Source organism: Cervus canadensis, chromosome 4, assembly GCF_019320065.1.
Source record: "Cervus canadensis isolate Bull #8, Minnesota chromosome 4, ASM1932006v1, whole genome shotgun sequence".
Classification (NCBI taxonomy): Eukaryota; Metazoa; Chordata; class Mammalia; order Artiodactyla; family Cervidae; genus Cervus; species Cervus canadensis.
Genome location: NC_057389.1, coordinates 51,925,132 through 51,939,475, shown reverse-complemented (window position 1 = coordinate 51,939,475; position 14,344 = coordinate 51,925,132). Strand labels below are relative to the sequence as shown.

Below are 14,344 nucleotides of genomic sequence, written 5' to 3'. Positions count from 1 at the left end.
GTTTCTAGTTCAAAGTCAGGTGTGTACCAAGCTCTGGACACTGGCTGATGACACTGTGCATGTAACTTAATCTCCATGTGCCTCTGTTCCTTCATCTGTAAAATGGACAACTGGCAATAACATCTCTCCCTTAGAGGATAATTGGGAGAATGCAATGTTCATAAGACAGGGCAGGACCTGCCTCCTGGTAAACACTCAGCTAAGTACAGTTACTAGTATTACTATTGTATCTGGCTTTCTCCAAATTTTCCAGAAAAGTCTGTGTTTATAGAGGCATGGACTGAACACAAGCCAGCATATCTATCACTGGATACCAATACTCAAAGACAGCTACGAGGGGACTTTCCTGGTGGTCCAGTGGTTTAAGAATCTGCCTTGCAATGCAGGGGACATGAGTTCGATCCCTGGATAGGGAGCTAAGATCCCACATACTGTACAGCAACTAAATCCACGCACTGCAACTACTGAGCGAGCACGCCACAACTAGAGTCCGCGCGCTGCAACAGAAGATCCCACGTGACAGACACAACAAACATCCTGCAGGCTGCGACTAAGCCCTGACACAACCAAAGAAATAAACATTCTTGAAGAGATACCTGCAAGACTTACAGATGTTTATCATATGCAGTGCATTTAGCTTACATGAATAAGATTATAAAATGACATTGCAACATCCCTACCACAAGCTTACCACCCTCTCTTGCTAATTAGTATTTCTAAAAAGTGCCTTATTTTTAGGGCTTCTCTGGTGGCTCAGTGGTAAAGAATCTGCCTCAATGCAGGAGACATGGGCTCAATCCCCGGTCCAAGAAGATCCCACATGCTGCAGAACAACTGAGTCTGTGCACCCCAACAATTAAGCCTGTGCTCTAGAGCTCTGGAGCTGCAGCTACGGAGCCCACATGCCACATACTGAAGCCTGTGTACCCTAGAACCTGTGCTCAGCAACAAGAGAAGCCACTCAATGACTGCCCATGCACCAGCAGCCCCTGCTCACAACCACAGAAAAGCCTGTGCAGCAACAAAGATCCAAAGCAGCAAAGCACAGCCAAAAATAAAATCAATAAATAAAAATGGTGGTTTTTTTTAAGTGTTTTATCTTTAAATATTTTATTGCTGTCACCTCAATCCTTGACTATCTACTCATTGCATGAATCATCTCTGATGTTCTTGGATCTCTACTTGGCTTCAACTCCTGAATTTTTATGCAGACTTCAGGACTATTTGTCAGACAAATTTTAAATTCTTGGTATTTACACACTGGGGGGAAAAGGAAGTGTGAAAGTGTGAGTCACTCAGTCGTGTCCAACTCTTTGTGACCCCATGGTCTGTCCATGAAATTCTCCAGGCACGAATACTGGAGTGGGTTGCCATTCCCTTCTCCAAGGATGTTCCCGACCCAGGGATCAAACCCAGGTCTCTTGCATTGCAGGTCGATTCTTTACCATCTGAGCTACCGGGGAGACCAGGGAAAAGGAGGGAGGGCTCAAAAAAAAAAAAAAAAAAAAAGTCAGAACTGAAAACAACCTCCTAGTCTAATCCCTGATTTTACAAAAAAAAAAAAAAAATATATATATATATATATATATGATAGTGAACTTCAGAGGAACTAGTCCTAGCACCGTGGCCAAGAAAAAAGCAGTCAAGGCAGGGCTGGAGCCCAGGTTCCTGATTCCTGGCCCTCGGACTCCATACTGCGCTGTGCAGAGACATGACTTCCAATCACTACGCAAATAATGACACAGTGAAGCATCCTGAGCTCAGGAACCCACTTTCTATCATTTCAGGAAAGAGCTTAACTTCCCAGGTTTCATTTAGTTTCACAGACGGTAAAACCCCATAATTCCAGCTGGCTGAATCAAGGGATTCCCAAAAGCTTTACCACTGAGTAGTCTATTACAACCCCAGTGAATTCAAATGAGCCATGGAGGGATTTCTGAATTCCTTAGTCTCACAGTCAAGGCAGAGGCATGGATTTAAACTCCATAGAAGGAACAAAAACTGCATCACCGACAGAATACTCATTTTCACTAAGATGCTTTCACTGAGGTTACATTTCTTGGAACTAAACACCAAAGGTAAGAGCAGGCTGAGAGGAGTTGGTGGGGAGGGGGTACACAAGGAGAGTGCAGTTACCATTATTTAACTGATCTAGAAATAAGCTGCTAAAAATCAGAATCCTGGTAATATTCTCACACCATCTAATGAATAAATATCAAGTAAATCAATCTACCTGAGCACTCGAGAGTGGGATTAAAAAGTATTATCAACAGATTTAAATTGAAAGCTGGGAAGTAAGATGGACAGAATATATTTCATCAGTTCTTCAAGTGATCCCAATAATGCAAAAATCTTAAAAGAATTCACATAACCAAGTGGGAAATACATGTCTCCCACATAGTCAGCAGAACATTACACTAGTGTTCTTATGTCTGATTTGTTAGTTTATACTTTAGAATGACAGTTTTATTTGCTCTCTTCTATCTCGGAATCATTATTGGGTTTGGAAATGGTCATTCTTTTTTTAGGATTGTAACTACCATGCATGTGTGGATAGGAATTGAGCAGTTCAGGGCAACTGGCCCAAAGACACAATTCAAACCTTGGAGGAGAACTGAAGTCACACAACTAGTTAATGACAGAAGCATTAACTCTCACTGTCTTTAGAGTAAGAATTAAAAGACTGGAACTAACCATTTCATTTCTTCTTCACAACAATCTTATGAGGGTGGACCAATTAGCCCTGCTTTCCTACTAACAAATAGAAATTCTAAGAGGTTGTCCTTCATTCAAGTCATACAGAAGGAAAACTGATAATACCCAGAGCCAGCTCACAGTGGAAGCTAAAAATAGGCAGAGTTCTTCTGGAAGCAAATTGGTGATACACATCAAAAGTCTTTAAGTTGTACACACTCGTTAGCATAGAAACTAACCAGAAACACAAGCATTTACATTCATGGATTCATTACAATATTATTAACAATACTGAAAAAAACAGAAACCAACAATAAAGGCTATTATGCCAGCATCAAAAATCATGTTTTCAAGGAATATAGAAAATGTGTCATGACACAAAGCAATGTTCACAGTATGTCCAAAGTCAGAATAATCTCAATTTTGTTTTTCAAAAAGACACATATATATAACATATGTAAATATACACAAAGACACATGGAAGGATCCATATCAAAAGTTAAAGGTAGACACACTGAGAAATATAATTATGAATTTTAATACCATTGAAACATGTGCCTTACCATACGTAAAACAATGACCAGTGCAAGTTTTATGCATGAAGCAGGGAACTCAAAGCTGATGCTCTGCGACAACCCAGAAGGATAGGGTGGGGAGAAAGGTTGGGGGGGGGGTTCAGGCTGGGGGAAACACGCATATATGAGGCTGATTCATGTTGATGTATGGCAAAAACCATCACAATATTGTAACTATTCTCCAATTAAAATAAATGAATTAAAAATAAATAAAATAAAATAGATAACCAACAAGTACCAACTGAATAGCACAGGGAACTCTATTCAATATTCTGTAATAACCCAAAAGAAAAAAGAATTTGAAGAAGAGAAATCACAACCTTGCAATGAATCACTTTGCTGTATACTTGAAACTAACACAACATTGTAAATCAACTATACTCCATTATAAAATAAAAATTTTAAAAACTCAAATGAAGACACACATAATGAAAACCTTTCCTGGGAGTTTACCATAAAAAATAAATAAATTTACATACAAAAAAGATGATTGCAAAATAGTATCTAAAGAAACAAAACCTTACCCATACTGCTGCTATCTAAATATTTAAGGACGTTCCTGGTGGTGCAGTGGACAGGAGTCTACTTGCCAATGCAGGGGACACAGGTTCGATCCCTAGCCTGGGAAGGTTTCACATGCTGTGAAGCAACTAAGTCAGCGCACCACAACTCAGCTTGTGGTATAGAACCCGAGAGCTGTAACTAGCAAGCCATGCATGCCCTACAGCCCAGGCTTCTCAACAAAAGACGCCACTGCAATGAGAAGCCCTTGAACTGCAACAAGAGTAGCCTCCACTCACTGCAACTTGAGAAAGCCCGTGCCCAAAATGAACATCCAGTGCAGCCAAAATCAAATAAATAAAACTCTAAAAAATACGTAAAGGGCTATTTACTTATAAAAATATACTTCTTATCAGAGAATTTATCTTAATGCTAATAATTATTTAAGCTTTTCTATGTGACAGGTATGTTTCATATATATGCACTCAAACCTTGAAATAACCCTGTGTAGGACTATTATCACTCCATTTTAGAGGTGAGAAAATTGAACATCCAAGATGTCAAATGTGACATCTGAGAAATGAGAAAACCATTTAAGGGGCAATTCTCTAAAGCTTAACATTTGTTACACTCACAGGCAAAACCTTGTTTCACACCAAATAATCTTTCTAAAGGCAGAACATACTAGGCTTTTAGTTCAGGAGTTGGCATCCAGAAAATGATTATTAGGATGTCTATGATTTGCTTCAAAATATTTCAGCATGTGCAGCATAATATTATGGTGCATGTGTTATTCAAGTTACACACCAGGTTGTAAGTTGCCCTAACACAGGCTTCACCCTCCAGGTGTTGGCTATGAGTGTTCTAATCAGCAATCTCACTCTACAGAAACTTCAGTTACCTTTATCTGAAAACACCAGAGGCTTTGATAATTAGCATAAGAAATGTTACAACTGTGAATTTTCACTGTTAACATTAGTGGCTTGCTAACTAGCATGATGGATGTTAGAAACGGACTTCATTAATTCAATTAATAGAACTTGAGATGTGGGGATTAGCTCAAAATTCTAGAGAGACACTCAACGTTGCAATGAGAATTTGAGACTATTTAGCAAGGCCTTCACCAGCCAACCTTAGGGATGGCACCCACAGTTCATGATGTCTAAATGGCCCTGTAGCCAGATACTGGATTAAAGATTCTGGCTACCTGATGTTATTTGTATGTAAAACAGCTGAATCTTGCCTTAGGAATATCATCAGCTCCGTCTTCAGAGAACGAAGCACCCAGAAGGGCAGAGATGTAATAAAACTTACAGAACAGGTAAAGTTACTTTGAGCTTACTAAGCTCAAAGGATTAACAAAGGGTCTACACGTATTACAGAACTTTTTAATAAGCTGGTAGCACAACTGTGAGGGTGCAGCTGACCCTCACCAATCTATTTCCAATAGGTACCAAAGAGACCTTAACTGTACATACAAATCATTGAAATGACTTTTCAAATGCCCATTTGGACTACATATATAGTACCTCAGTATACTATACTATATACATATACACACACACACACACGTAAGGGTAGTGGTTTGTATCTGTATATATATGTATGTGTGTGTGTACACACACACGTATATCTATACATACACACATGTATATAGTATACAGCAGGCTTCTCAGGTGGCACAAGTGGTAAAGAGTCTGTCTGCAAATGCAGGAGATAGAAGAGATGCAAGTTCAATTCCTGGGATGGGAAGATCCCCTGGAGTAGGAAATGGCAACCTGCTCCAGTATTCTTGCCTGGAAAATTCCATGGACAGAGAAGCCTGGTGGGCTACAGCCCATGGGGCTGCAGAGAGTCAGACAGGACTGAGTGACTAACCACATCCACATAGTGTACAGTGTACAGTGTATGTGCATATATAGATTGTGTATGGATCCATATATAAAACAAAATATATATATACACACCAGTGTATACAGTATACAAGAACAGCATCTGTGGCCTCAGAGAACTATCTTCCACTACTGAAATGGATTTTGTAAGGCTCAAATAAGCTCACACCCTAAGGAAGCCACGTATTCAGATCTCTTCAGCTGTAGCATGCCTAGTCCAGACCTTCAGCAAAACGACGCACAAATTGTTTGACTTGCCCACATTGTTTCAGTGACAAATATTTCACAGGCTTTTGAATTCTACCTCTCTCTGCTTTAGCCTCCTGATCAACACAATAAGAATAATGATGGAACCAATACTGGGGCCTTGCCAGGAGAGTGGCTGAGATAACAAATTATTTTATCACTCAGTGAAAATGTATTTCACAAACTTTTAAAAAAAAAAAAAAACCACACCTCTGTGTGGGTGCATAATGAGGGCCCTGCAATTCACAGCATTTGTATCATCCTAAAGTACTCAGACAACTGGACTAAAAAAGAACACCTGCATGACAAGACTGTCATCTCCTGTATTATCTCCTGCGCCTCTCCCAGAAAAGAGTGGGATTTACAAGAACCACAGGGGAGTTCACCAAAAAGTCCCTTTGACTTTTGTTTGGAATTGGAGGGGTTTGTGGGGAGGGGGGCGTTGGGGGGGATGGGAGTGGGGGAGAACTGGGGATTGTTTTGTTTTGATTTGGAGAGATGGAGGCAAAAACTACAAAAGATAGTTACACTCATTGCAGTACAAAGTATGCTTTCTCAATGGGGACAATACTGATATAATTTGTTCATGGGAGTGAATAAAAAATATCTTACACTTATTACATATCTAACAAAGATATAATACAGTACATACACAGATTGTTAGGATACCTATGGTAGTACCATTTCATGAAGTGAGGGACAACAGGGGAAAATGCCTGAAACGGATCAGTTGGATTAACATTCTGACAACAGAATGAAGACTGAGCAACACTGGCGGAGAGATGCCGTCCCAGGGCTGAGGATCACCGGCAGAGTCATGCCTGCCCCAGGGAATATCCTAATCTCAGCTTCCGGTTCTGAGGATTCCTGAGGTTGAACTTGACTGGCCTGGGTTACTTCCAGCTCTGTGTCACAGTTGCTGGCCATTCCCCTAGGCAGCAGAAATGTGTATGAAGCCTTACAAGTGTCCCAGATTTCCACCAACCCCTATTTTCCCTCAGATCTTCCTGTTTCCTTAGTTTTTTGAGTGTGCCTGCTTCCCTGCAGGCATATGTATTCGGCATCCAGCATACTGCCTGTCCATGGCACTCTTCAACACTTCCGGCCCATCCTCTGCTGGCCATCTTGGGCCAAAACTCTCCACCAGAACATGAAATCAGGGCAAAGAGATAGAAACAATGGCAGAGTCAAGAGACAGGGGAGCATCTTCCAGAATGAAGAAAGTACCTGCATGGCATGCTCACTAGTGTCATCGGCCAAGAGTGTCGTATAGAATGCACTCACTTTCCTGAGAAAAACACACAGTAATGGTGCAGACTACTGCTGTCATGGATAAAGATAGACTGCTATCTCAAAAAGAAACTTTCAAGCAGTTTCTTGACAAATTAAACCCAGAATTACCATATACTCTGGCAAAGAACTGAAAGCAGAGATTTGAACAAATATTCACTTGCCTTTGTTCACAGCAGCATTTGTCAGAAAGGTATCCCCCAATTGCAAATCTCAAGGTGGTAAAAGGGAGAGAGAAAAGCAATCAAACAAGTGTCCAGAGGCAGAAAAAAAAGAGAGAGAGAGAGCTCACCTTGGGGATGCATATCTAGTACTAGGTTTTTATATACACAGAGATATATACTTCATGAGCACGAAGTTTTTCTCTTTCTGGGGGAAAAAAAAAAGAATCCCACCTTCACCATTGTTACCAAGCCTGTTAGCCTCAAGTTCTAACCCACCCTCTTCCTTGAAGAAAGATAAATGCTATCTCTGTCTTACAGGAAACCACCAGAACAGAAAAACAAGAGGCCAACAGAATTGGTTAGAATCAGCCAAATCCAAGATGGCAGAAGACCAACCCTCCAGTAGACCCCAAGCCTCATGATATGCTCATGGTAACATTAGCATGCTCAACGACACACCTACAGTGCCATGACAGGAATTGCCAGACCACAGAAGGAAGAAAAAGAAGTGACACCCCAGTTGCAAGAAGAAACTCACCTTTTCCCAAAAAACCAATGCATATGCTCCCTCTACCATTAACCCTGCCTTTAAAAATCTTGCTTTGATCACCCTCCACTCCCAGAAGTTGATTTGTGAACTAATTTCCCGCTTCTCCATTCTCTGGCCATCAAAGAGTTTGTGCTGTTTCAGTCTCAGCATCAGTTTCACTACTGGCTGTGTGAATCCAAATGGAAAAAGACCCTTCACCACTGAGGCAGGGGATTTCCAATAAGCTAGGGTCCAACTGGGAGTCCATACAACCAATTTGGTAACACCACCACGAAACAGCCTCAGGAATAAAGTTCTAAAGGGAAAATTAGTTACCTAAAACACTCTAGTGATGACTTCTCCAGAAGTCTTTTATGCTGGCTCAGCTGTGAAGATTTATCAGGAAGTCAGGCTGATACTGGAAAGCATCACTACTTGGATAAAAGACATTTAAGCATGAGTGGATCCTAGAACTGAAAAGCTAGCTAATTAAACTAAGCCTCTTTAAAAAAGTCTGAAAAGGCAAAAGCTAGCAGGAAAAATACATTTTTACTTTTGGGCATAATGAGAGGGAATTCAGAGGAACCACTTGGTTCCTCACTTTAAAAATTTAATGTCACTTGACTTCCAGATAACAGTCCAGAAGCCAGCTGTGGACCTCCCAGTGCAGGCTATTGCCTTTTCACTCATTTACATACAAATGCACTGAGCACTGGCCAAGGTTTCACGGTCTGGGAGGACTGGGTGTAAGATGAATAAAACAGTCACTCTGCCAAGTGTCCAGTACTACTGTGAGTACTGCCATTAAATGGCAGAAGCCTTGGGAGTATTCACCCATTCTACCATCCTTTTCCCTGGGAAATAACTCTCCAGCCATGATCCATGTAGTCATGACAGAGGATTAGTCATAATTACACAGCCTGGCTTCTACCCTCCTGGCCATGCATGACCCGTGGAAGGCCAATGACAGTCTCTTCCAGAGAATCTGGAAATGAAGAAATAAGCAGATAGCCTTTCTATTAAGCCAGAAATCCACATAAGTGGTACACTTGGACTGTGGAGGCCCATGTCACCCTATACAGCCTGTGAAGCAGAGAAAGTCAGACTACAAAGGAAGAGAATCAAACAGATGCACAGACGTAAGGGCAAGGACTAAAGAAGGAGTATCACCTGCTTCCTGGAAGCTCTCAGTTCCAATGCAGACCATTCTGAAGCCTGCCAGCCTCACCACCCTTGTTGCTCTATATTGAGCTAGCCTAACGTAGTTTCCGTGATTCAAAACCGAGGAGCTCTAATAAATACACGGGGAATAGGACAACAACACAAATTCATCTAATACACAACACAGTGCTGAGGAGGCCATATTCCGCTTCATTCATCTGAACATATCTTATATAGTAAGTGGCAAGGGGTAAGACTTGTTGATACAAGATGGAAATTTGAGTCCCAGTCAGGTGGTGCAGTGGTAAACAATCTGCCTGCCAATGAAGGAGATGCATGAGACACGGGTTCAATCCCCGGGTCGGGAAGATCCCCTGGAGGAGGAACTGGCAACCTGCTCCAGAATTTCTGCCTGGAAAATTCCATGGACAGAGGAGCCTGGTGGGCCACAGTCCATGGGGTCTCAAAGAGTCGGACATGGCTGATCAACTGAGCACAGCACACTCCACCCTTTGCTAGTTTCGTGACCATGAGTACATTCATTCAACCCCACTCAATACAGTTTCTGCCACAAAACAGGCACTCTCTTTACATATATATATATATGTATGGATATATGCAAAAGTAAGGAACATGGGCAAGCAGCCACCTACATGCTGGGTGCACTTATCTCTTCAAGATAATTCTCATCAATATAGTGGGGATACTAATGTCTACTTTATGTGTCTCACAGGATTACAATGTATGCAATCACTATATCAGTCAGTTTAGTTGCTCAGTTGTGTCCGACTCTTAGGAACCCCATGGCCTGCAGCATACCAGGCTTCCCTGTCCATCACCAACTCCTGAAGCTTGTTCAAACTCATGTCCATCGAGTTGGTGATGCCATCCAACCATCGCATCCTCTGTTGTCCCCTTCTCCTCCTGCCTTCAATCTTTCCCAGCATCAGTATCTTTTCCAATGAGTCAGTGCTTCGCTTCAGGTGGCCAAAGTATTGGAGTTTCAGCCTCAGCATCAGTCCTTCCAATGAATATTCAGGACTGATTTCCTTTCGGATGGACTGGTTGGATCTCCTTGCTGTCCAAGGGACTCTCAAGAGTCTTCTCCAACACCACAGTTCAAAACCATCAGTTCTTCGGAGCTCAGCTTTCTTCATAGTCCAACTCTCACATCCATACATGACTACTGGAGAAACCATAACTTTGACTATATGGAACTTTGCTGGCAAAGTAATGTCTCTGCTTTTTAATATGCTAAGTTGGTCCTAGGGACCAACTTTCTTCCAAGGAGCAAGCGTCTTTTAATTTAATGGCTGCAGTCACCATCTACAGTGATTTTGGAGCCCCCAAAAATAAAGTCTGTCACTGTTTCCCCATCTATTTGCCATGAAGTCATGGGACCAGATGCCATGATCGTCGTTTTCTGAATGTTGAGTTTTAAGCCAACCTTTCACTCTCTTCACTGTATGATTAAAATCACTGTATGATTAAGTTTTTAATAGGCTCAGAATGATGGGTGGGTCAAAAAGAGACCCACTTAGAATAACCAAACAATATTTATTTATCTAAACCAAGAGCTGGTAAACTATAGCCCACAGGTCAAATCCAGTCACGATCTGTGCTTGCATGGTCCACAAAAGTAAGAATGATTTTTATCAATGAACATTTGCAACCAATTTCATTGTAGGGAACACTAATTTTTAACCCCAACTCAGGTAAACAGACTGGTTCCAAATTGAGAAAGGAGTACGTCAAGGCTGTATATTGTCACCCTGCTTATTTAACTTATATGCAAAGTGAGTCAGTTGCTCAGTCATGCCTGACTCTTTGCAACCCCATGGACTGTAGCCTGCCAGGCTCCTCTGTCCACGGAATTGTCTAGGCAAGATTACTGGAGGGGGTTGCCATTTCCTTCTCCATATATGCGGAGTACATCACGCGAAATGCCCGATTGGGTGAAGCACAAACTGGAATCAAGATTGCTGGGAGAAATATCAATAACCTCAGATATGCAGATGACACCACCCTTATGGCAGAAAGCTAAGAAGAACTAAAGAGCCCCTTGATGAAAGTGAAAGAGGAGAGTGAAAAACTGGTCCCATCACTTCATGGCAAATAGATGGGGCAACAATGGAAACAGTGACAGACTTTATTTTCTTGGGCTCTAAAACCACTGCAAATGGTGACTGCAGCCATGAAATTAAAAGACACTTGCGTGTTCGCTTCAGCAGCACATATACTAAAAGACACTTGCTCCTAGGAAAAAAGCAAAGACAAACCTAGACAGCATATTAAAAAGCAGAGACATTACTTTGCCAACAAAGGTCCATCTAGTTAAAATTATGGTTTTTCCAGTAGTCATGTACGGATGTGAGAGTTGGACTATGAAGGAAGCTGAGCTCCGAAAAATTGATGGTTTTGAACTGTGGTGTTGGAGAAGACTCTTGAGAGTCCCTTGGACAGCAAGGAGATCCAACCAGTCCATCTGAAAGGAAATCAGTCCTGAATATTCATTGGAAGGACTGATGGATACTTTGGCCACCTGAAGCGAAGCACTGACTCATTGGAAAAGATACTGATGCTGGGAAAGATTGAAGGCAGGAGGAGAAGGGGACAACAGAGGATGCGATGGTTGGATGGCATCACCAACTTGATAGACATGAGTTTGAGTAAGCTCCAGGAGTTGGTGATGGACAGGAAAGCCTGGTATGCTGCGGTCCACGGGGTCACAGAGTCAGACACAACTGAGTGACTGAACTGAACAGGTAAATATCATCTCTCCCCAAAAATAATTCCATTCTTTTAAGAATTATATGCTTAGTAGACTTGTATTATAAAAACTATACTCAATTACTATCATTATATTTTAATTTATTCAATTAAAAATATGTGCAAATTTATTTCTCTTGTTACAAAGCACCTACACAGTATTTTGATGTTGCCTCTTGGCCCACAAAGTCTTAACATGTTCACTATCTGGCTCTTTACAGAAATGAATTAGGAAAAGGCAACCCACTCTAGTCTTCTTGCCTGGAAAATTCCATGGCCAGAGGAGCTTGGCAGGCTACAGCACGTAGGGTCGCATAGAGTTGGACATGACTGAGTATACATGCACTTTACAGAAAAAGTCTGCCATTTCTAATCTAAACAAGGTCCAAGAAGTCAACTCAGTCAGGGACACGGCAACAAAGTTATTTCTCTCATCAGCACTATTATTATTAGAGAGCAATTTTGCAGAATATGGGGCTGTTTACAAATGCATTATTTTGCAGTATAGCAGGAAAAACCTGCCATAATGACTGCCAAAATGCCATAATGTCATAATAATCACAACAGACCTTCCAGAAGCTCAACTACCTGCTTCAAGCCCAGGCTTAAAAAGGCAGGGCCAGTCTGGCTATGTCCTCACCAGGGTCAGGAACACATCATTAATCTCAACAGCATGTCTGTGCAGTACAGTACCATACCAAATACTCATTCATCACCCTCAGCCTCCCAGACTAACACGTGTGGTCCAGGTTCATTACTGAACCTAGATCTGCAAAACAAAAACAAAGGTTCATTACCCAGAAATTCTCTGGGGTCATAATGATAGATCTGTAGACCAGCCATTAAGTCTACCCCAAAGGCAAAACTAGGTAACATATGCATCAGACCTGAGCAAACCCTGGAAATAAGTAATTATGTCCATCATCATAATTAATAACAATAATAATGACAATTAAACAATTTTTAATATAACAAGGGATTCCCTGGTGGCTCAGATGGCAGAGTCCACTTGCAATGCAGGAGACCCAGGTTCGATCCTAGCGTCGGGAAGAACCCCTGGAGGAGGGAATAGCTACCCACCCCAATATCCTTGCCTGGAAAATTTCATGGACAGAGGAGCCTGGTGGGCTAAATAATAATAAAACAATTCTAAAATATTTACACCTGCAGTAGACATGTAAAGATGCATGAGAAATGGACTTTCCTAGGCAAGAAAATAGGATATAGAAATCTTAGATGTAATGCTATACAAAACAGGTGAAAAACAGAATAGTTTGGGACTTTCCTGGTGGTCCAGTGGTTAAGACTTTGCCTTCCAATGCAGGGGGTGTGGGTTTGATCCCTGGCTGGGCAACTGAGATCCCACATGCAGCAGGGTGTAGCCAAAAATTAAAATATAAATAAATACATGAATACAACATTGTAAATCAACCAAAAAAATTAAAAACAGAATTGCTCTACTTAAAACAGGGTAACACAGGACCATAGAACTCCAAGGTGGGCTCTGAACACCATTCATGGACACCTAAGCTGCCACAGGTATAGGGCTTAAAAACCATAATAAAAAATAATCAGGAGCTCCAGAGGTACATCTTCTTCATTCACAACATCAGGACAAGAATAACAGCTATTTCCAAAAAAAAAAACAAAACAGCTATTTCCAAAATTTGCGAGCATTAAGTGAATTAATGATTAAATATTCTTTTTAGTGAGTAGCACATGGGAAGCACCCCATAAATACTAGGTATTATTGTCTTTTTTACTAAACAGTCATCATATTATATATACTGTAAACATAGCTATTCACTTTGATTTATTTCTATTCATTAGACTGTAAGTATTCCCATATTATTACATATTCTTCATTGGCATATTTTTAATTTAATGAGACACAAATGGCACTTTAGTTTCACTTTGATTTGGATTCATGCAATAATTAGTGAGGGTAATTATCTTTGTATATATTTGTTTAATAACTATATTTTTTCTTGTTATGTCTGTTCAGGAATCTTGTTCAAGAACCCAATGGGAAACTCCATAATTTCTTAAAATTAATATTGATTAAGAGTGAAAGGAAGCTTACCTTCTGGACACCCTGTCTTAAAAATGTACTAGCAAAATTCTCCAAAACGCAGTTGAGAAAACCAGCCCCTGTGATTGAAATCCTGCCTTTCTGAATGAACTCTGTCCTGCAAAAAACAAAAATATACAGCCTTGGTGTCATTTCTATATTTGAATATTTAAATTACAGGGATTTCCAACAGCATAATTACCATGTATAATCAACACAAAATAATATTCATAGTAATTCAATAATTGCCTATTAAGACAAAAGATTTTATTAAAAAGAGACTTCCATTTTATATAACATAAGCAATGTATTATACTCAAAAACTATTCATTTCAAATTGCTAAGAAAGTATATCCTTAAGTCCTCACCATGCACTATGTGAGATAATAGATGTGTTAACTAACCTTATTGTGATTATCTTGTAATATATACATATTTCAAATGATTACACC

At 40.6% G+C, this 14,344-nt stretch overlaps 1 protein-coding gene across 4 annotated transcripts in view; it reads right to left on the bottom strand.

The window, feature by feature from the left end:
• The window catches only part of PRELID2 (PRELI domain containing 2), a 102,388-nt gene that overhangs the window by 46,095 nt on the left and 41,949 nt on the right, over positions 1-14,344 (bottom strand). For all 4 annotated transcript variants that reach the window (XR_006268986.1, XR_006268988.1, XR_006268987.1 and 1 more), the window contains exon 5: positions 13,905-14,010. Coding sequence is in view for 1 of the 4 variants with exons in the window: in XM_043465113.1 (XP_043321048.1) it covers positions 13,905-14,010 (106 nt within the window). In the remaining 3 variants the exon portion in view is untranslated. The remainder of the gene's footprint in view (positions 1-13,904; positions 14,011-14,344) is intronic.